Source organism: Coregonus clupeaformis, chromosome 7 (genome assembly GCF_020615455.1).
Source record: "Coregonus clupeaformis isolate EN_2021a chromosome 7, ASM2061545v1, whole genome shotgun sequence".
In the NCBI taxonomy this organism is placed as follows: Eukaryota; Metazoa; Chordata; class Actinopteri; order Salmoniformes; family Salmonidae; genus Coregonus; species Coregonus clupeaformis.
In genome coordinates, this window is record NC_059198.1 from 27,063,964 (window position 1) to 27,085,520 (window position 21,557).

At 45.1% G+C, this 21,557-nt stretch overlaps 1 protein-coding gene across 3 annotated transcripts in view; it reads left to right on the forward strand.

The window, feature by feature from the left end:
* Nucleotides 1-20,703, forward strand: part of LOC121569116 (BAI1-associated protein 3) — a 36,964-nt gene extending 16,261 nt beyond the window's left edge. For all 3 annotated transcript variants that reach the window (XM_041879769.2, XM_041879770.2, XM_041879768.2), the window contains 32 exons: nucleotides 1,195-1,282; nucleotides 4,998-5,081; nucleotides 5,394-5,501; nucleotides 7,696-7,755; nucleotides 9,314-9,380; nucleotides 9,843-10,056; nucleotides 10,194-10,238; nucleotides 10,363-10,440; nucleotides 10,595-10,703; nucleotides 11,575-11,682; nucleotides 11,762-11,854; nucleotides 11,962-12,065; nucleotides 12,323-12,440; nucleotides 12,719-12,843; nucleotides 13,661-13,751; nucleotides 13,837-13,893; nucleotides 13,998-14,095; nucleotides 14,217-14,268; nucleotides 14,448-14,599; nucleotides 14,807-14,930; nucleotides 15,235-15,375; nucleotides 15,582-15,677; nucleotides 15,992-16,207; nucleotides 16,593-16,661; nucleotides 16,812-16,891; nucleotides 17,174-17,282; nucleotides 17,829-17,903; nucleotides 18,001-18,084; nucleotides 18,349-18,469; nucleotides 19,006-19,129; nucleotides 19,295-19,500; nucleotides 19,883-20,703. In XM_041879769.2, coding sequence (XP_041735703.1) covers nucleotides 1,195-1,282; nucleotides 4,998-5,081; nucleotides 5,394-5,501; nucleotides 7,696-7,755; nucleotides 9,314-9,380; nucleotides 9,843-10,056; nucleotides 10,194-10,238; nucleotides 10,363-10,440; nucleotides 10,595-10,703; nucleotides 11,575-11,682; nucleotides 11,762-11,854; nucleotides 11,962-12,065; nucleotides 12,323-12,440; nucleotides 12,719-12,843; nucleotides 13,661-13,751; nucleotides 13,837-13,893; nucleotides 13,998-14,095; nucleotides 14,217-14,268; nucleotides 14,448-14,599; nucleotides 14,807-14,930; nucleotides 15,235-15,375; nucleotides 15,582-15,677; nucleotides 15,992-16,207; nucleotides 16,593-16,661; nucleotides 16,812-16,891; nucleotides 17,174-17,282; nucleotides 17,829-17,903; nucleotides 18,001-18,084; nucleotides 18,349-18,469; nucleotides 19,006-19,129; nucleotides 19,295-19,500; nucleotides 19,883-19,986 — 3,400 coding nt within the window. In that variant the 3' untranslated portion in view covers nucleotides 19,987-20,703. The remainder of the gene's footprint in view (nucleotides 1-1,194; nucleotides 1,283-4,997; nucleotides 5,082-5,393; nucleotides 5,502-7,695; nucleotides 7,756-9,313; nucleotides 9,381-9,842; nucleotides 10,057-10,193; nucleotides 10,239-10,362; nucleotides 10,441-10,594; nucleotides 10,704-11,574; nucleotides 11,683-11,761; nucleotides 11,855-11,961; nucleotides 12,066-12,322; nucleotides 12,441-12,718; nucleotides 12,844-13,660; nucleotides 13,752-13,836; nucleotides 13,894-13,997; nucleotides 14,096-14,216; nucleotides 14,269-14,447; nucleotides 14,600-14,806; nucleotides 14,931-15,234; nucleotides 15,376-15,581; nucleotides 15,678-15,991; nucleotides 16,208-16,592; nucleotides 16,662-16,811; nucleotides 16,892-17,173; nucleotides 17,283-17,828; nucleotides 17,904-18,000; nucleotides 18,085-18,348; nucleotides 18,470-19,005; nucleotides 19,130-19,294; nucleotides 19,501-19,882) is intronic.
* Nucleotides 20,704-21,557: the final 854 nt, after the last annotated feature.

The following is a 21,557-nucleotide window of genomic DNA, read 5'->3' on the forward strand; positions in this document are numbered from 1 at the left end:
GGAGCCCCAGATCGAGGGAGATTATCAGTGTTCTTGTATGTCTTCCATTTCCTAATAATTGCTCCCACAGTTGATTTCTTCAAACCAAGCTGCTTACCTATTGCAGATTCAGTCTTCCCAGCCTGGTGCAGGTCTACAATTTTGTTTCTGGTGTCCTTTGACAGCTCTTTGGTCTTGGCCATAGTGGAGTTTGGAGTGTGACTGTTTGATGTTGTGGACAGGTGTCTTTTATACTGATAACAAGTTCAAACAGGTGCCATTCATACAGGTAACGAGTAGAGGACAGAGGAGCCTCTTAAAGAAGAAGTTACAGGTCTGTGAGAGCCAGAAATCTTGCTTGTTTGTAGGTGACCAAATACTTATTTTCCACCATAATTTGCAAATAAATTCATTAAAAATCCTACAATGTGATTTTCTGGAAAAAAAATTCTCAATTTGTCTGTCATAGTTGACGTGTACCTATGATGAAAATTACAGGCCTCTCTCATCTTTTTAAGTGGGAGAACTTGCACAATTGGTGGCTGACTAAATACTTTTTTTCCCCACTGTAGGTCTGTAACAGTTTGGATCTAGAGTGTCACCCCCTTTGAGATCTCTGGGGATCTCAGACGATCCGAAAGAGAGGTTGAACAGGCTAGTAATAGGGGTTGCGACAATTTCGGCGGCTAATTTTAGAAAGAAAGGGTCCAGATTGTCTAGCCCAGCTGATTTGTAGGGTCCAGATTTTGCAGCTCTTTCAGGACATCAGCTATCTGAATTTGGGTGAAGGAGAAGCGGGGGGTGCAGAGCTGGTGGCCAGGGTAGGGGTAGCCAGGTGGAAAGCATGGCCAGCCGTGTCTGTCTAGTCTAGTGAAAGATCAGGGATACTGAATCACATATAATGTAACAGTTTGTTCATGATACTCTACTGTATGTGTTGCTGGTTGTGATTGACAGCTCAGCATTAGGTCTCCTTTAGTCTTTTGCAAAATGGAAACCAAGCATAATAATGCTCATCCACATTTACTAAGGACGACAGAAGCATCTGTGAGTAACAGTGTTTACTGAGGGGTTAAGAAAGCGTTTCTCTATATTGACCCTTTAGGACAGTTTTGTTTCTATAATCTTTTTAACAGAAAGTTCATAAGTCATATTTAACAGAATGTGTCAAATGAGAATTGAATTGACAGTGTTATTCATGTGTATGTTTTGCAGGCTGTCTGAGGGGAATGGAGAGTTCTTTGAGCGTATGAATGGCATCCTCCAGAAACAAGAGAATCTGCTGCGGGCTGCCCAGGCTGAGGTAAACCCTAACCCTCCTTATGTTTATTTAAAGGGGCAGTGCAGTCAAAAACCACACTATGAGGTCGAATTAACAGTCTGAAATTGTTAAAATTATGATAATGCCCTTTTAGTGTTGGAGTTCATCTGATCTGATTATTCTGACCAATGACCATGTCACGCCCTGACCTTAGAGATCACCTGTATTCTCTGTTTGGTTAGGTCAGGGTGTGATTTGGATAGAATCTAGTTTATTCTACTTCTATGTTGGCCGGGTGTGGTTCCCAATCAGAGGCAGCTGTCGATCATTGTCTCTGATTGGGGATCATACTTAGGCAGTCATTTTGCCTACCTTTAGTTGTGGGATCTTGTTTCTGTTTGGCTTGTTGGATGTTTAGCCTCTTGAACTTCACGTTCTGTTGGATTTTGTTATTTTGTCGGTGTTTATAATAATAAACGACTATGTACGCATACCAAGCTGCACCTTGGTCCGATCCTTTATACAACGAACGTGACAGAAGATCCCACCATCATGGACATGGGAGGAGATATTAGACGGAAAAGGATCATGGACGTGGGAGGAGATCCAGGCAGGTATGGATCGCCTTCCTTGGGAGCAGACGGAGACAGCGAGGGAGGATCAACGGCGACGCCGACGGTGCCGACCGCGAAGGAAGCACGAGAGGCAGCCCCAATAATTTTTTTGGGGTGGGGCACACAGAGCAGAAGGAGGCCCTGAAAGGGCTGACTGTGGAGGAAGAGGAGGCCGCTATTATAGAGGCCCTCCAAGACATGCAGCTCAGCACTGTGAGAGGAGATAACTATCTTAAGGGGGCTGTTAGCTAAGAGAGAGCAGGAGAGCTCCCTTCAGAGAGAGGCGCTGCAGGAGGCCCACAGGGAGAAGGAGTCAGTGGATGCACGGAGAGAGGAGCTGGCTAGGCAACAGGAGGAGCTGAGAGAGGAGTTAACACTACAGCAAAAGAGAATGCAGTCCTTAGAGCAGAGGCTGGCGGAGCCAGGTTTCAGAGTAGAGCCAACTCCCCACACTCGCGTTAAGGAGCGTGGGACCATACAGGCACCCTGTTATGCTGTGATACGCACTGAATCTCCAGTGCGCATTCACAGCTCAGTGCGCTTGGTGCCCACGCCCCGCTCTTGCCGGGCTAAAATGAGCATTCAGCCAGGACGGGTTGTGCCTGCTCCTCGCACAAAACCTGTGGTGCGTGTCTCCAGTCCGGTACGGCCCGTACCTGCTCCTCGCACCAAACCAGACAATCCTATCTGCCAATCAGGGCTGTGCATGTAAATATATTTATAGAGGAAAGGTCTTGGGTAGTACACTGCTAAAAAAAATAAAGGGAACACTTAAACAACACATCCTAGATCTGAATGAATGAAATAATCTTATTAAATACTTTTTTCTTTACATAGTTGAATGTGCTGACAACAAAATCACACAAAAATTATCAATGGAAATCAATTTTATCAACCCATGGAGGTCTGGATTTGGAGTCACCCTCAAAATTAAAGTGGAAAACCACACTACAGGCAGATCCAACTTTCATGTAATGTCCTTAAAACAAGTCAAAATGAGGCTCAGTAGTGTGTGTGGCCTCCACGTGCCTGTATGACCTCCCTACAATGCCTGGGCATGCTCCTGATGAGGTGGCGGATGGTCTCCTGAGGGATCTCCTCCCAGACCTGGACTAAAGCATCCGCCAACTCCTGTACAGTCTGTGGTGCAACGTGGCGTTGGTGGATGGAGCGAGACATGATGTCCCAGATGTGCTCAATTGGATTCAGGTCTGGGGAACGGCATCCATAGCATCAATGCCTTCCTCTTGCAGGAACTGCTGACACACTCCAGCCACATGAGGTCTAGCATTGTCTTGCATTAGGAGGAACCCAGGGCCAACCGCACCAGCATATGGTCTCACAAGAGGTCTGAGGATCTCATCTCGGTACCTAATGGCAGTCAGGCTACCTCTGGCGAGCACATGGAGGGCTGTGCGGTCCCCCAAAGAAATGCCACCCCACACCATGACTGACCCACCGCCAAACCGGTCATGCTGGAGGATGTTGCAGGCAGCAGAACGTTCTCCACGGCGTCTCCAGACTCTGTCACGTCTGTCACATGTGCTCAGTGTGAACCTGCTTTCATCTGTGAAGAGCACAGGGCGCCAGTGGCGAATTTGCCAATCTTGGTGTTCTCTGGCAAATGCCAAACGTCCTGCACGGTGTTGGGCTGTAAGCACAACCCCCCTGTGGACGTCGGGCCCTCATACCACCCTCATGGAGTCTGTTTCTGACCGTTTGAGCAGACACATGCACATTTGTGGCCTGCTGGAGGTCATTTTGCAGGGCTCTGGCAGTGCTCCTCCTGCTCCTCCTTGCACAAAGGCAGAGGTAGCGGTCCTGCTGCTGGGTTGTTGCCCTCCTACGGCCTCCTCCACGTCTCCTGATGTACTGGCCTGTCTCCTGGTAGCACCTCCATGCTCTGGACACTACGCTGACAGACACAGCAAACCTTCTTGCCACAGCTCGCATTGATGTGCCATCCTGGATGAGCTGCACTACCTGAGCCACTTGTGTGGGTTGTAGACTCCGTCTCATGCTACCACTAGAGTGAAAGCACCACCAGCATTCAAAAGTGACCAAAACATCAGCCAGGAAGCATAGGAACTGAGAAGTGGTCTGTGGTCACCACCTGCAGAACCACTTCTTTATTGGGAGTGTCTTGCTAATTGCCTATAATTTCCACCTGTTGTCTATTCCATTTGCACAAAAGCATGTGACATTTATTGTCAATCAGTGTTGCTTCCTAAGTGGACAGTTTGATTTCACAGAAGTGTGATTGACTTGGAGTTACATTGTGTTGTTTAAGTGTTCCCTTTATTTTTTTGAGCAGTGTAGATACATACTATATAGAAAGGTCGCCGGTTCTAATCCCTGAGCCGACTAGGTGAAAAATCTGTCGATGTGCCCTTGAGCAAGGCACTTAACCGTAATTGCTCCTGTAATTCGCTCTGGATAAGAGCGTCTGCTAAATGACTAAAATGTAAATATAGCTCTCTCTGCTATGCATATGTAACGGGGGTCAATGTGCTGCTAACAGCTTCCTCCGCTGTCCCATATTGGGCTCGAACCAGCGATCCTCTGCTTCGTAACACATGTGACCGCTCTCCTTAACAACGTTCCAATGGGTTGAGCCACCTAAAAGGTACCGACTAGATCCCTCAATCTGGTACATTTCAAGCTAGCTGTGGAGCGAGCTTACAGTACGTTCTTAACTCTGTGTTACACCAAGTAGAAGGCTATGGCGTGAGGGGACAGACTGACAAGGTTGAGAAGGCCTCTCAAAAGGCTGGAGGCTCAGCTGTCACAAGAAGCTGCTCTCCGTGGCTCTCTACCCCCTCACTTCCCACGCAAGAGAAAAGAGACTGGGACTGAATGGGGCCCTATTAAGATGTTTATCTGAGAGCACTTGTTTTCCACCCTCTTCATATATTAAAGTGGTGAAAGGGGAACAAAAAGAAAATCAATGATGCAGTCATTGCCTCTGTTTGATTGTGTGCCACGATTGAAAGCGAAAGTGTTTGGTCAGCGATAACAGCTCATTGTGACTTAACCTCACAACCCTTTCCAAGCCTTATGGAAGCAGTCATGGTGATGGAGCCTGCTTAAGGGAGAGTGTGTGGCTCTGAGGTTTGAGGTTATCTCTCTGTGTGTATCCGCAGTGCGAAGGGGAAGGTAACACGGCCGCACCACCAGCAGAGCACGTAGACCAGGCCTTCGTTCCAGAGAGGTCCAACAGGAGAGAGGTGAGTAGTCTGGGCCCCCTAGGGTAGAACATTGAGCTCTAGCGATAGAGGGGTATTTTACTTGTTATTGGCCTTTTCTCATATCTAGCTCCCCAACTAGAATTCAGTGTCCTGAACCCAGTTTGCCTCTATCCTCACACGGCTTTAGCTAGCTACACTGTTGCTTAAACCTCCCACATTCTTAGCTACAGTAAGATCACATCATTCTATTGACAGAGATATGTTTCCTAGCTCTTATTTTGCAGTGATGCTGCTTTAAGAAAGATGCATGAGACTGTGGTTAAGGCATTCACTGAGGTTGTTTTCTTCCAGCTGGACCTCCTGTATGAAGAGACGGTTTACACGGTAGTCAACAGGGTGGGAGTGCCCTCGCCAGAGTACGTCACCAATGAAGGAGACATCTTCAGCTATCTGCTGAAGGTACACACACTCCTTTGATCGGCTAAATCAGTTTACTGAACAGCCCACCTGGCCAAACTCTCACACACAAACCAAACAAACACTTACTCTAACACACATAACCACACACGCACGTACACTACCAGTCAAGGGTTTGGACACACCTACTCATTCAAGGGGTTTTCTTTATTCTTAAAATTTTTTACATTGTAGAATAATCGTGAAGACATCAAAACTATGAAATAACACACATGGAATAATGTAGTAACCAAAAAAGTGTTATTCAAATCAAAATATATTTTATATTTGAGATTCTTCAAATAGCCACCATTTGCCTTGATGACAGCTTTGCACACTCTTGGCATTATGTCAACCAGTTTCATGAGGTAGTCACCTGGAATGCATTTCAATTAACAGGTGTGTCTTTTTTCCTTCTTTATGCGTTTGAGCTAATCAGTTGTGTTGTGACAAGGTGGGGGGGTGGGTGCAGTCGCAAAAACCATCAAACGCTATGATGAAAGTTGCTCTCATGAGGATCGCCACAGGAATGGAAGACCCAGAGTTACCTCTGCTGCAGAGGATATGTTCATCAGAGTTACCAGCCTCAGAAATTGCAGCCCAAATAATTGCTTCACAGAGTTCAAGTAACAGACACATCTCAACATCAACTGTTCAGAGGGGACTGTGTACTCACTAACTGTAAGTCGCTCTGGATAAGAGCGTCTGCTAAATGACTAAAATGCCAATGTAATATAATGAATCAGGCCTTCATGGTCGAATTGCTGCAAAGAAACCACTACTAAAGGACACCAATAAGAAGAAGAGACCTGCTTGGGCCAAGAAACACAAGCAATGGACATTAGACCGGTGGAAATTTGTATTTTGGTCTGGATGATCGCCGCATGTGTATTTCCCACCGTAAAGCATGGAGGAGGAGGTGTTATGGTGTGGGGGTGCTTTGCTGGTGACACTGTCTGTGATTTATTTACAATTCAAGGCACACTTAACCAGCACGGCTACCACAGCATTCTGCAGTGACACGCCATCCCATCTGGTTTGGGCTTAGTGGGACTATCATTTGTTTTTCAACAGGACAATGACCCAACACACCTCCAGGTTGTGTAAGGGCTATTTTACCAAGAATGAGAGTAATGGAGTGCTGCATCAGATGACCTGGCCTCCACAATCTCCCGACCTCAACTCAATTGAGATGGTTTGGGATGAGTCGGACGGCAGAGTGAAGGAAAAGCAGCCAACAAGTGCTCAGCATATGTGGAAACTCCTTCAAGACTGTTGGAAAAGCATTCCAGGTGAAGCTGGTGAGAGAATGCCAAGAGTGTGCAAAGCTGTCATCAAGGCAAAGGGAGGCTATTTAACACTTTTTTGGTTACCACATGATTCCATATGTGTTATTTCATAGTTTTGATGTCTTCACTATTATTCTACAATGTAAAACATAGTAAAAATAAAGAAAAACCCTTGAATGAGTTGGTGTGTCCAAACCTTTGACTGGTACTGTATGACCGTACACTAGTGTGCTGTCTTTTCCACTTAAAATACTGACTAATAAAATAGACAAGACCAGAAAGAGCCAATTAAGCTGTAATAATTGCTGTTCTAGAAAATTACAGCAGAAATCAGATTGTCTTGTCATGTGAATCCTGTTGTAAACCCCTTCTCTAATCCCCCTCCTCACCAACTGATCCTAGAGGTTCAGTCTGGCGGTAGAGAGCCATTCTTGCTTTGAGACGTCTGTAGAGGATTGAGCAGATGTGCTTTGGCTCAGACCTGATTAAACATCAAAGCCCACTGAGTATTGATGTTCAGCTGTGATATTACATCCATTCAGACGCTGTCACTCCAAAGCTGCATCCTTGCTTCCTCTGTCGGTCTCTGCTTGAGGTGGTGGACCGGGGCACATGTCCCCATGCTTTGAAGTGACCCCTGGTTCTCTTTGTCCTTTGAAGATAGTGAGATTGAACCTGTACAGCCATCTTGGATCGGGCTTATGAGAACGCAAATCATTGGAAAGGGATGTAAGGCTTATCATCATTGTATTATTGTTTTGAAGTTATGCTGTGATTTCTAAAGCGTACAGGTCAAAATGCAGGTAGGAGTATAGTTGAATGTGTATTGCAAATATGCTCACAGACCTATGAGGCTCTCTTGCAAAGAGTGACCTTTTCCACTGTCACCCCTCTATCCTCTCTCCTAGGTATTTGATATGGGTCAGGAGGAACATGACATCATTCTGCAGAGAGTCCAAGAATCCAAGGTGAGATGCTTTGTTCCACTTCCATCTTGTCAATTTCCGTCTCCTGTCTCCTCTCCTGTCTCTTACTGTATCTCCCACCCGCAGACACACGCCATGTAAACTGTATGAACAAGATAGCACCACTGACTTGTCACTGTGAGGATCTTCAAGTCTGCACCATATAATGTGCCTTTCTTTTGTATATAGATATACACTGAGGGTACAAAACTGCTCTTTCCATGACATAGACTGACCAGGTGAATCCAGGTGAAAGCTATGATCCCTTATTGATGCCACTTGTTAAATCCACTTCAATCAGTTTAGATGAAGGGGAAGAGACAGGTTAAAGAAGGATTTCGAAGCCTTGAGACAATTGAGACATGAATTGTGTGTGTGTGCCATTCAGAGGGTGAATGGGCAAGACAAAATATTTCAGTGCCTTTGAACGGGGTATGGTAGTAGGTGCCAGTCAGGCACACTGGTTTGTGTCAAGAACTGAAACGCTGCTGGGTTTTTCATGCTCAACAGTTTGCCATGTGTATCAAGACATCCAGCCAACTTGACACAACTGTGGGAAGCATTGGCGTCAACATGGGCCAGCATCCCTGTGGAACTCTTTGACACCTTGTAGAGTCCATGCCCCGACAAATTGAGGCTGTTCTGGGGGGGATGCAACTCAATATTAGGAAGTGTATAGCACGTTGCATTCACAAGGTTAAAGTAAAATGCATGGAAAACACTAACAGCCCTATGTACCCGGAGAGACTCAGCTGATGGAGTGTATTGATAGCCATAGTGAGGCTCACTGTGCACCAGGAGACGTAATGATCTCTGAAAGCCCACTTTGTATGATGCCCTTGACTACCAGCAACCTTTCAAATGTCAGATTGAAAGAGATGCTGGGCTCTTCTGCTAGACTCCTTGAAAGGTTGTGGGCGGAGAGGAACATATTGTGCCATTTAAATGTTCCTTCCTACAATGATCTCTGCTTCTCGCCGGCAATACACCAGACAAAGAAAACACACATTGATTATTCTCTCTTGACAGACTCAGGTCTCACTGCAGTGATTGCTGGTATTTTGTTTACCACTGTGAAAGTGCATTTGTCGAGTTAAATAGTGCATTTGTCGGGTTAAGTACAACGACTAGCTTTTGTTTTCAAAGTGCACTCTGTGTACTCTGTTCAAGTCCCAATTTTGGAATGCAGCGTGCTTATGGATTGTTTCAGCGAGATGTCTCACTTAAGCTATAAGGCCAGAGGGGGTGTGGTATATGGGCAATATACCACGGTTAAGGGCTGTTCTTATGCACGAAGCACCGTGGAGTGCCTGGATACAGCCCTTAGCCGTGGTATATTAGCCATATATCACAAACCCCCGAGGTGCCTTATTGCTATTATAAACTGGTTACCAACGTAATTAGAGCAGTACAAATAAATGTTTTGTCATACCTGTGGTATACGGTCTAATATACCACAGCTTTCAGCCAATCAGCATTCAGGGATCGAACCACCCAGTTTATAATAATTCATGACTCTTAGCTTGTGTACTACTGTTATTTTGTGCACTTTGTTTTGCAGAGAGCAAGTTTCACCCTGAGAGTGTCTGTCATGAAAGGGAAAAATCTAATGGCAAAGGATGCAAATGGTAAGGGGTGTTTGTGTTAATTTACTGCTATCGATGGGAAGCAGCATTTGTTTTCTGTGCATGGATATGAAATGTAATCGTTTCCATATGCCAACTCCAACTCCCCATTGACAATGAATGCAATTGTTTGCTATTGAAATAAGATTAGAACATTTTCATATCAACTATATTGAGTGAGCCACGTTGTTATTTCTGTCTGGAAGAAATAGAAAAACCCCTCATGATCCACTGGACTGTTCCAGGTATTATGTGTTTCTACCAATACACTATAACCATCATCACATCACTGTCCACTTTAGACTACACTGGACGTCACTTTGTCTAAAAGGACACAGTCTGCTATTACCAGCAGACAAATTGCTTTTGATTCCTGTACATCACCGTCATTCTAAGAGTACAATCTCAGTGTGTCGCTATATTAGTTTAACCCTTACTGTGCCATCTACCCCCGGGTCTGGGTAGGGTACAGCGACCCCTATTGCATGCTGGGAATCCTCCTGGGCCAGAGCCCCCGGGAAACAGATGAGAAGAAGGAGAGGAAGTTCAGCTTCAGGAAGAGGAAGGAGAAGCTGGAGAAGAGGTCCAGTATCAAGGATGTTCTAGCAGCCACGTGCATCCAGGTGACTGAGGTCAAGCCAGAGACTCTCAACCCAGTCTGGAACGAGCACTTTGTTTTGTAAGTACAGTACTGACAGTACACCGATTCTGGAAGTTGTTGGCAGATTGCTTGACATTTGTATGTGTCTCAGTGCCTAACGGTAACAATGTTTGTTTACACAATGCCAAGTGATGATATTTTCTTTCTTCAAATAGTGACATTGATGATGTCCACAGTGATCTACTGCATATGGACATATGGTAAGGTTAAACACAGTTTGGGCCTTTCCACTTCCTGTCCAAATTCCAGATTCCTGAAATCGTTTCAGGATTCTGCATGCCAAAGTGATCCAACTGTCCTACTAACCTTTGCTCTTCTTCTCAGGGACCATGACGATGATGTCTCTGTTGCAGAGGCTTGCAAAAAACTGAATGAAGTCAGTGGACTTAGAGGAATGGGCAGGTAGAACAGGCTTTTATTTGCTGAGTATAAAGTCGGTGAAATAGGCCCTTTAATACGGTATAGTGAATGGAGGTCTTGACTGTCAGGTCATTGAGATGCTGGTCGATTGCTCTGTGTTATATTTCATGTATTCATCAGTACCTTATCCCACCAGGTATTTTAAGCAGATTGCCAAATCGGTGCGGTCCAATGGGACGTCGTCATCAGGATCATCTGAGGACAATGCTGATGACTTCCTGGGCTGCATCAACATTCCACTGAATGTAAGTCTTTAAAGTTACAGTGCTTGAACTTCCCAACTGGTATTGTTTCTTATTCGATACAGTAGTAATACATTTTACTTGATGCAGTTTATTCTAACATACGTATCTATTAGCTATTATAAGTATTAACTAACAGTTATTAATTATACTCCACCAAACTTGGTTCCTGGCTCACTGTCTATTAGAGAGGCGCAACACCCGTTATAAAAATTGAATTAATTGTAAATCCATCAAAAACAGTGTGACGTTTTGGTCTACACCTTCATCAGACCGGAACTTCACTTGGTTTTAATGGATTTAGAATAAATTATAGTTTTATAATGGAGAGAGTGTCGCGCCTCTACCTCTAAAGAAATCCACTATTATTTAAGGCAGCACCTCCTTTTTTCCTGGCTTAGTGTCTAGGCCATGGGCTAGACAGGCCCTTGGATCAATATAGAAAATCTATATTTATATTAGGAACTCAGTTGGGGTCTCAACTTACTGTTGAGAGTTAGAATAGTAGAATAACAAGGTTAAATTTTGAAATGTGGCTGTGCATCAGCAGTTTTTCTCTTGCAATGTCAGTCACTGATAGTCAGTCAATTAGCCCAGGTCAGCAAATTTTTTTGGGGATTGCTAAGCTAGTTTAGCAGCCAGCTATTTAAACGTTTTATCAGTCTCACTCAGATATCATATTAAAAACGTCTAACGTTTCTCTCCACTCCATGGCAGAATGTGTAGAATTGCAGGAAATTAGCTGTAAAACTGGATGTGGGCACGCAGACCAGCGAGCAACTGCTGCCCCTCATGATAAGTTCAGACTTTTTGTGGTCCCCACCATCATCAAATTGCCCATCCCTGGTCTAGCCTGTCTGTTGTTCACCTGTAGGAGATTCCTGTGATGGGATATGACAAGTGGTTTAAGCTGGAGCCCCGGTCCAGTGCCTCCAAGGTCCAGGGAGAATGTCACCTGATTCTGAGGCTCTTCACAACCCAGGTAGCTACTACAGTCTCTCTTTTCCACAGTACCTGTCTAGTCCACCCAAGTCACTTGATCATTTCATTTTGTTCCCCAGAGAGACACAACCCTGAGTAAGAGGGAATCAAAAGAAGTCATTCACAAGAAGATGCTGAGTCAGATTCTGGAGTATGAGCATGCTCATATTCAGGTGAAACTCTACTATACAGTGCATTCTATTATCAAGTAAAATGACAGAAATGGCTATGGATGGCTTCCTTATGATATTCATGTAAATAATCTTGTTTTTCTCTCCAGAAAGAGCCTTATAACTGGAATGGGCAGGTGACTCCTCCAGCATGGACTGTGCTGTCCCATCATGCTGTGCAAACTGACCTCTCACCCCTGCAACAGGCTATCATGTAAGTAGCTACAATAGTAACACTTCAATGTAGATCATATGCCAAAGGTATTGCTGTGGTCAAAATTTAAAAAATCGAAGTTATGCCAAGCCAAGCTGGAGAAGCCTGTGCCAATAAAGTACCAAGTTTTTTAATTATGAGTGAGAGTTGCACCTTTTCCTTCCTAGTCCTTTTAGGTCTGAAACCATTCATCTCCAATTAGAGCTCATGGTCATGTACGGTAGATGTATAGTAGTATATAATGCTCTCGTCTGCAGTCGCTGGCAGTGCTACAGCAGCCACCACCGGTCCCAGAGGATGTGCTATACCCTGCTGCTGCAGCTCCTGAGGACCATCGATGCAGAATGGGATCCCCAAGCTGTGCAGGGAGACCTGGTAAGCCTACTGTCTCCTCACAGCTCCCCTCTGGCTCACAATCACCTTTCATCTGACATTAGGACACCTCATTAACTCACCACTCAACATCCATTATCCTATAACCTAGGGGTCTGTTATTCAATCAAAACCTGGTTGTTTCGGTGCGGTAGTTTTTCTAGAAACTGTTTTTGATTGACTAGACTGAAGCCTAGAAGTCTGTCTGAATGTGCTGTTATTGGCTAGATCGATCATTGTGAGGTTGAATGATGTGATGATGATGTACTTCCTGTGTTCAGGAGCGGCAGCTGTCGGACAGCTTCAGGCTGTACACGGACCACTGTCTGTGTCTGATGAAGAACATGCGCCAGGTGTTCCCCTGCGCCAGTCCAGCCGCCGTCACACGCTGCGAGCTCATGCTGAGGTAAACACATACCACAGGAGGCTGGTGAGGGGAGGAAGGCTCATAGTAATGGCTGGAATGGAGTGAATGGAATGACATTAAACCATATGGAAAATGTGTACCATTCCATTCATTCCGTTCCAGCCATTACTAGGAGCCCGTGCTCCCCAATTAAGGTGCCGCCAGCCGCCTGTGACTCCCCCCTCTCACCACAACACTGCATCAAACACTCGCCAGCGCTGTCATACCAGCCCAAACACTCAACTAAGTCACTAGAATAGAAGCACAGACCATAGAACCATAGTACTTAGAACAGTCAATCCAATAGGAGGGCAGGGTGACTAAGTCATAAGCCTATCGGGCGGGGTTTCTACTTGAATGGTGGTGATTATGCCAATAAAAGCAGCTGTGTTTCTTGAGGCTCATGTTGCTATGCTCTTTCTCTGTGAGCAGCCCCACGGGGCACAGTACTGTGTCGCACAGACCAGATGAATGGAGATCCTGTAGGGCCTTTTCCAATAAGATTTCAGTCTGCCCAATGATTGACACTCCTACAGAGATCTCATAGGACACTGACAACACACATAAAAACATATACTCAAACACATACAAATCATTCTTGCTGTCAGTCACCTTAGCGTAAAAAGGCTGACAGAAATGACAGGTTAGGCCAGTCAGGATGGTCTGTTCCAGCAATCATTTGGAACATTTGTGTCCAACAATCATTTTGATTATCCACAAAGCACCTTGCATTGTGCCTTTTGTCTTTTACTCAGTAATGAGTGGTTGGGCTACAATAACATGCCCATGTTTCTCTCCCTTTGTGTTTGTGACTCAGGGGTGTAGGACACATGCAGACCATGCCGGCCTTCAAGACTGCGTGTCCCCTTCGAAATGAACTGCATTTGGAAATTGCCACTATTGTCAAGGTACAACATAAATATAAGGAAGACCTGTTCGTGTTAGCGCTGTTGCCTGACTAATTTGAATGACTGCAATCTTTGATTTCAACAGAAAGGTACAGCGGAGTGGTACGAGAGCACAATTTCACAATTCAAACCAGAGGAGGGGGTAAGTTGACATCATAAGACTTGCTGACACACAAAGTCATAACACATTATGGGCCTGTCGGGGTTGTGTGTTGGTGTGTGAGCTGTTGTGTGATGGTGCTATAGGCTCTGGAGGAGCAGCTGAGGAGACTGGTCCAGGTGGTGGATGCAGTGTGTGCAGATGTACAGAGGGGACAGAACGTCTACAACAAGCTCTTCTACAGGTACACAAACAGTCCCTGCAGTTTATTGTGTCAATCAACTTGACTTTTAAGTAGAATCATGTTGATTATGCCAAATAGCAAGTGAATCATTTTCTTTGTATTGTCTTTTTTAATCCCCCAGTGCGGTGAAAGTGGATTTCTTTAGCATCACGTATAGACAGTTGGAGAAACTGGTGAGAATTCCTTTGAAACCAAAAGGGATAGGACCTGCCAACATCTTTATCCATACATGACATTTGATGATACACAGTATACTGATGCATATAGTGTTCCTGTATGTTCAGCATGCATGTATCCTCACCGTTGACCCTTGACCTCTGAGATGGGGTGACTGACCCCTGTGCTCCCCCAGGTCGCGGACGACGTGAGCGTTGCCATGGAGAGGGTGTGTGGCACTCTAGAGCAGGAGAGCTCCAGGCTAACTCAGACCATGGGGGAGGCTCTGTTAGAGCTCTACATGTCTCTGAAAATACTCAAACGCTTCAGAGAGTTTCTCCCTCTTAAGTGAGTTTGTCAACACCCTGTTACCCGGTCAGACTGTAGGATGGTGGATGTTCAGCTTGGTTGCATTGAACTTTTAGAAAACAGAGAGATTGATTAGACATCATTATTGCTTGGTGATTTGATCTTGCATTGAACTTCCTCTCCATATGCTTGAACATTCAGTAGATTAGCTAAATGTCAGGTGGTTAATGAGTATTCTTCTCTCAGGGACGCTAAGATGCTGGCCTTGACTGGCTATCACAACTTGTTCAAGACGTCTATCCACAAGTGGCTGCAGATAGTCCATGACAAGTCTTGTGACAGGATCCGCAGAGCAGTAGACATGGACCAGGTGAGAAAGGCATTTTATGGAAGTGTCTGTAGAGATTGCTTTTCTATGAAAAGCAATCTGGGAAAACATGGAACATACGGCAATCAGGATATCCATTACACTTCTACAGCAGAACCAATTGATAATCTGTAACCCACCATGATGTTTCTATTTAATGTACTCTGAATATGAGATAGTTTCGGTGTACTGTACGTGTGTGTCAGTGTATTTCTAATACAGTACATGTGTATGACTTTCTGTAAGTTGTTTCTCACAGAATGTGTGTGTGTGTGTGTGTGTGTGTGTGTGTGTGTGTACTGAACAGCTGGAGCCAGTACAGCAGGCCAAACACAGCTCCTCGGCGGTGGATGTGACAGCATGTTTCAGCCAGGTGCGGGTGTTCTGGAACCAGCTGGCCTGGCCAGACTCTGCAGGGGCCTTCATCTTTGTCACCCGCCTGACAGACGTGAGTGCCACCGCCACACACACATAAACACACGCCCAACGCACGCACACACACACACAAGTGCACCCTTTCACACACACTACACATTCAGAGACAGAGTGAAAAGCTCTACAGGTGGCAAGCCACAATCACAAACAACCAGAGAATGCTAATTGAGGGTTTTACTCTCAATGATGATGGGGAGTGAGATGTTGTCTGTGTTGCAGAATTTCTGCAGTGAGGCTGTGTGTTACTCAGAGATGATAAAGCGCAAGATTGAGAGGAGCCAGCCGGGTCGAGACATCAAGAGCCTTACAGTGCAGGTAACGCCTGTGGGAAGGCAGGAAGGAAGGGGGGCTTCAGGATGACGTGGGAAGTAAATGTCAGCGAGTGTTCTTTCCCTGGCAACGCAAAGACCTCAGCGGGTTGTCCGCAGTGTAATATGTTTGGTTTACTTACCGTCCTGCCTCTTTTCATTGTCAATCATTTACTCCCTCCCCCAATTCCATACCTGCCTCTTTTTTTTAGCCCTGCCTCTTTTTCGTCCTCTTTGTCTTCTTCAACCCTTCTCGACCTTTCCTCTGGCTTTCTCTTCTTCCCTCTGCTAATGTACTTCCTGGGTCTTGGTGTGGGCTAGCTGTGCATCGCCCTGAACAACACAGAGCATGTGCGTGTGTTCCTGGGCCACCTGCCTCGGGACCTTGACTGGCAGGGCGTGGAGCAGGCCATGGAGGAGTCTTGCGGGGCGGAGGGAAAGGAGCAGGTCAACAAGGCCCTGAATGGACAGCTCTACAACGTGGATGTGGACCTACAGAGGGAGGCCAAGCGCCTCATCACCCACCTCACAGACAAGGTCCCGCCATCTCACTGAACCGTCCTCTCTGTCGGTCATACTTAGTAACCAGTCATGCACGTCAATATCAGTTTTCATGAGAATGGGTTACATAAATGATACAGACCTTGGTTCAAATAGTATTTGTTTTCTTTCAAATGCCTTTGGGCGTTTGATGGAGCTTGCTTGGAGTGCAAGACGGTCGGGGTTTTCACATTTGGGACTATTCCATTGGTTCCATTGCGTCAGGCAACCTTAATCTAGCACAGCTAAAGTATTTCTAAGAAAACAAATACTATGTGAACCCAAGCCTGGTTACATAATACTCAAATTGGGTCTTGCCTGGTCACATTGCCTTGAACAGAGAGGCAAACCGGTGCATTGTGATATTGTGTGTTTTGTCTAGATGCTTTCAGAGCTGAAGAGGTACCTTCAGCACATCAGCCTGTCCCCTGACTCCATCAACAACGATGATGTAAGACTGAACAGTACACTGTGCTCTGCTTCTGTTACGTAGCAGCGACCTCTCTGCTTTCTTTCTTTGTCCTTACTGGGTTTTAAGACATTTTTCCAATAGGCTTCCCCCTAAGATGGGACACTGTTCTGTGACATTGTTCTGTTTCAGGCCGTGTCCCCCCTCATGAAGTACTTACACGACACTTTAGTCATCCTCAGCGAGTCTCTGGTGAAAGAGAATCTGGCTAGGTAATTACATGCTGTGTCACATCTTTATCTAGATGAGCATCTTAGACATGCACACAATAATGATACCCCTCTGACACGTTATGCTGTAGTGCTGGTCATTATCTAGCCATTATGATCACATGACATACAGCGGGATAGTCCATTGACTAGGTAATTGCTGTTTGTAGGGTATTGTTTAGACTGTCATGATAAACATTGGTGTGTGGGTGTTGCATGTCTTTAGTATGTGGTGCTGGATAAGCCGGGTTGTTGTCTAACTGTGTTCTCCTGTGTTCTGCACAGAGTTCTCCTCGGCATGTGGGAGCTGCTCCTCAGAATGATCCTAGACACGGTGGCGGAAAACATGGGAGTCCAGGTGGAGTTCTACAACCGCTTCCAGTACACCGTGGAGGTCAGTGGTCTCCCTCTCTCCCTCCCTTCCTCCCTCCCTCCCTCTCGTAGTTGACCCCAGAGACAGGGAGAATACAGTAGGGACCATATTTCCCCCTCTTGCTCATCTTCAGCTACTGTATCCTTGCTAATTACTTGTGTGGTATAATTTCCATACCACTGATATTCATCAGGTCTCTTGGCTGCTCAGTCCCTGCTGAGGAGAGTCCCCACTAGAATGGCAATGTGTGACAGTTCCTGTATTCTAATGGAGCATAGAGCTGGCAAGGGACACATGACAGATTTGGATAAAAAGTCAGGAAAATGCAAAGTTGCGTGGGTAGAACATGTGGTGTGTTCCATGGTGATCTCCTTCTCCTACCGGGGGCTTCACGCTGTTAGCGAGGATACATACCGGTCTGCTAATATCCTCTGACATATGCTCCAACCAAAGGCGTTAATTATAGTTACCACCGCTAATTAGCTAGTCATGCCAGTCGAACAGAGCAGAGTATCAGACCATGTACCCTGAAAACTGAAACCTTCCCCACCACAATGCTCCTTTCAGGCCCTGGTGCAGTTCTTCTATGCTGAGGGAGAGGGACTTGCCATAGAAGATCTGAAGAACCATGCAGACTACAAGGTCAGAGCACCAACGGTTTATGTACCATTTAGCTACTTAAAGCCTGACCATGGTAGCTGGTTCCTGATGACCCTCCTCCCCACTGCTGTTCCTATAGGCTCTTGACGAGGAGCTGAGGCTGAACAAGTGTTCGTCCTTTGAGCTGATCGAGCAGTACTTCCTGGAGAAGATCTCTCAGCAGGTAGTCTGCAGCCTGCTGGGCTGCCCCAGGCTAGTGTAGTGGGGGAGTGTTGATTAGGAGCTGAAAGATCACACATGTTATTTTTCTTGATCTCTTTAATGTTAATGTGGTCGCTAACTGTATTCTATAAGAACGGTTTATTTTAGAACACTAGAACAACTTTACAGGCATGTCCAGGATTCATCATACTGAATGGATGTATACAAATCCAATCCAATCAATCATCTGTTTATATATGCTTTATAATATGGATCTGCCTTTCAGAGAACACTGAAGCACACAAGCTTTGGCCGCATCAGTGTGAAGTGTTACTATGATGCTTCTGAGCAGAGGCTCACTGTGGAGATCCTGCATGCTGCTGATCTCATTGCCCTGGACGCCAATGGTAAATATCAGAGTTCCATTGGCATGCAGCTCCATATGCAGAAAGACTGCCAATCCAATCTTCTGTATGAGTCTCTCTCTCTCTCTCTCTCTCTCTCTCTCTCTCCCTCTCTCTCTCTCTCTCTCTCTCTCTCTCTCTCTCTCTCTCTCTCTCTCTCTCTCTCTCTCTCTCTCTCTCTCTCTCTCTCTCTCTCTTTTTTTTTTTTTTTTTTTTCTTTTTTTTTTTTTTTTTTTTTTTTTTTTTTCTTTTTTTTTTTTTTTTTTTTTTTTCTTTTTTTTTTTTTTCTCTCTCTCTCTCTCTCTCTCTCTCCCCTCTCTCTCTCTCTCTCTCTCTCTCTCTCTCTCTCTCTCTCTCTCCCCTCTCTCTCTCTCTCTCTCTCTCTCTCTCTCTCTCTCTCTCTCTCCTCTCTCTCTCTCTCTCTCTCTCTCTCTCTCTCTCTCTCTCTCTCTCTCCTCTCTCTCTCTCTCTCTCTCTCTCTCTCTCTCTCTCTCTCTCTCTCTCTCTCTCTCTCTCTCTCTCTCTTTGGTGCCACACAGGCCTGAGTGACCCCTTTGTCATCGTGGAGCTCTGTCCCCACCACCTCTTCCCCATGGCCAAGAGCCAGCGCACCCAAGTGAAGCTCAAGACCCTGCACCCAGTATTTGATGAGCTCTTCTATTTGTGAGTGTCTAACCCGCCTTCTGTATGCACTAACAGAGAAGGAAATGTTGTATTGTGATTGGCGGATGATATGATAGTTCCCTCTTGACAGCATCTAGATTGAAAAGCTAACATGGAGATGTAGACTTCTGTTTGACTCATTTTCTTCTATCTGCTGTCCCACAGCCATGTCAGCCCAGAGCAGTACAGGCACAGGTTTGCCTGTCTGACTTTTACTGTGATGGATTATGATTGGCTGTCCACCAACGATTTTGCCGGGGAGGCCTTGGCCCCGCTCAGTGACTTCTGTTGGCCAGGGAGACCCAACGCCTCAGCGGCCGGAAAGACCATCCAGCCGACCATTCTGCACCTGGCCCGGAGCAAACCCAGCGGTAGGGAGCAGGGTTAGGGTCAATTCGATTTAAATTCATTCAATTCATTAAGTAAACCGGAATTCTAATTCCAAATGTTCCTCATTGAAAATAATTGAGGAAAATTTGAATTGTAATTTCACTTTACTTCCTGAATTTACTGAATTGAAAGGAATTGACCCCAACCCTGGTAGGACGGTCCGCCGGATAGACTACAGTACATAACACCACCCCTCTACTCCTCACTGAGAGGGAACAGGCCCCCAGGGAGCAGAGTGTGTTAAGTCTGGGAAGGGTTTCCTATTACTTCTGTAATCCAACCTAGCGACCCGTTCAATCTAAAGGTAATTGTGGCAGGCGTTGGATGGATGCACTTATGTCTCTGTGTGCTCTCTCCATACAGAGAAGCCAATCATGAGGATTCTGGACGCACGGACAGGAGACGGAGAGGCTCAGGAGTTTGTGAGGAAGCTAAAGGAGATTGAGAAATCCATGGAAGAGGAGTGAAGCTGTCAGCACTGGTCTGGTGTATTGGTGTATTCTGACCATGTCTTTGCCACATGTGCTTTTGTACTTGTTGTACTACCGTATGTTTACAATGTTTACAGTTTTCAAATCCTCTTGTACGTGCACTGAAAATGTAATGCTGAAAAAAACACAGTAAGGCTTGACTTTTTAAATTGGAATACGAATGTTCTGTCTCTGCTGTATTTTTATGCCTCTGTTTACCAAATCAAATCAAATGTTATTTGTCACATGCGCCAAATACAACAGGTGTAGACTTTACCGTGAAATGCATACTTACGTACCCTTTCCCAATGGAGTTAAAAAGTATGAAAAATCCAAGGGTCCTATCTGAGAAATGTGAGAAATAGCTTACCCTATAATTATTGTTTTGTTTTCTAAAGAGCTCTATGAATGTTATCTTTGTTATATTATCTTTGTTATAGTAGATCTCTAACTCTGAATCAAAAACTAATTTCAAATTGATATGTATTCAGTTGAATCATGTGGGTGGATCAATTGTTAAAAAAATGAATACTCACTACCGTTTCTGAGTTTATGGCGAAGTAGCACAAGGATGAAACATTGCAAGGAAAAGCCATCTGCAGCCAGGCTTTGTAAGTCAACACAAGGAGTAGTGTCACATATGGCTGCGTTTACACAGGCAGCCCAATTCTGATATTTTATTCCACTAATTGGTCTTTTGACCAATCACATCAGATCTTTTCACATCAGCTCTTTTTCAGAGCTGATTTGATTAGTCAAAAGACCAATAAAAACAGTAAAAAAAATAGAAAAAAATATCAGAATTAGGCTGCCTGTGTAAACGCAGCCTATGTGACCACATCTGTGCTCATTGATGATTGCTAATTGGATGTGTATATCTCTTCAGATTATGAAACATATCCCTGAAGAAAAGAGTATTAGTCCTCTATTTGTTATATTGTAAATGTGAACTACTTGTCCTTCAATTGTAATGGATTGTGCTGCTGTTTATTGTACCGTTCAGATTAAGCTGTCTATAAATAAAGATTGTATTTGAATATGATTCACTAGCTCTTATAACATTCTGTGCTCCTTAGAAAATATGTTTCCTTCTTTGTAGTGGACTTGCCCTTATGACATCAACATGTTGCTCTTCATGTTGCATGAGTCTTTTTCTAAATGGAAACCTAAATGGACTCACAAACATATAGCAGCACTAGACACCAAGAAAAACATTGATTAGAAATCTTCTGGGGGAAAAAACTGTCCTTTGTGTTTAGCTCTAAATGCCAGGGTTAATTTAGATTTCTTCCAGACTGAAAGATTCCGTCTCTGTCAGTCTTGTCTACATGTTCTCTCGCTTCTCTGTCTCTTTATTTTGCTTTTCTCACTCTAGCTCTACCCCCCTGCTCTTGTCACTCAGTTTCAAGGCTTACAAAAGGAAACAGCAGACGTCTGTTTGCAGGCACTCACTCTCTCTCTCGCTCCTCACTTCCCTTCAAATGTCATTCTCAGATGCAGGCCTGTCCGCCCCCACCACCACCACCACCACCTCCATCTCCATTATCCTTCCACTCCCCCTCTTCCTC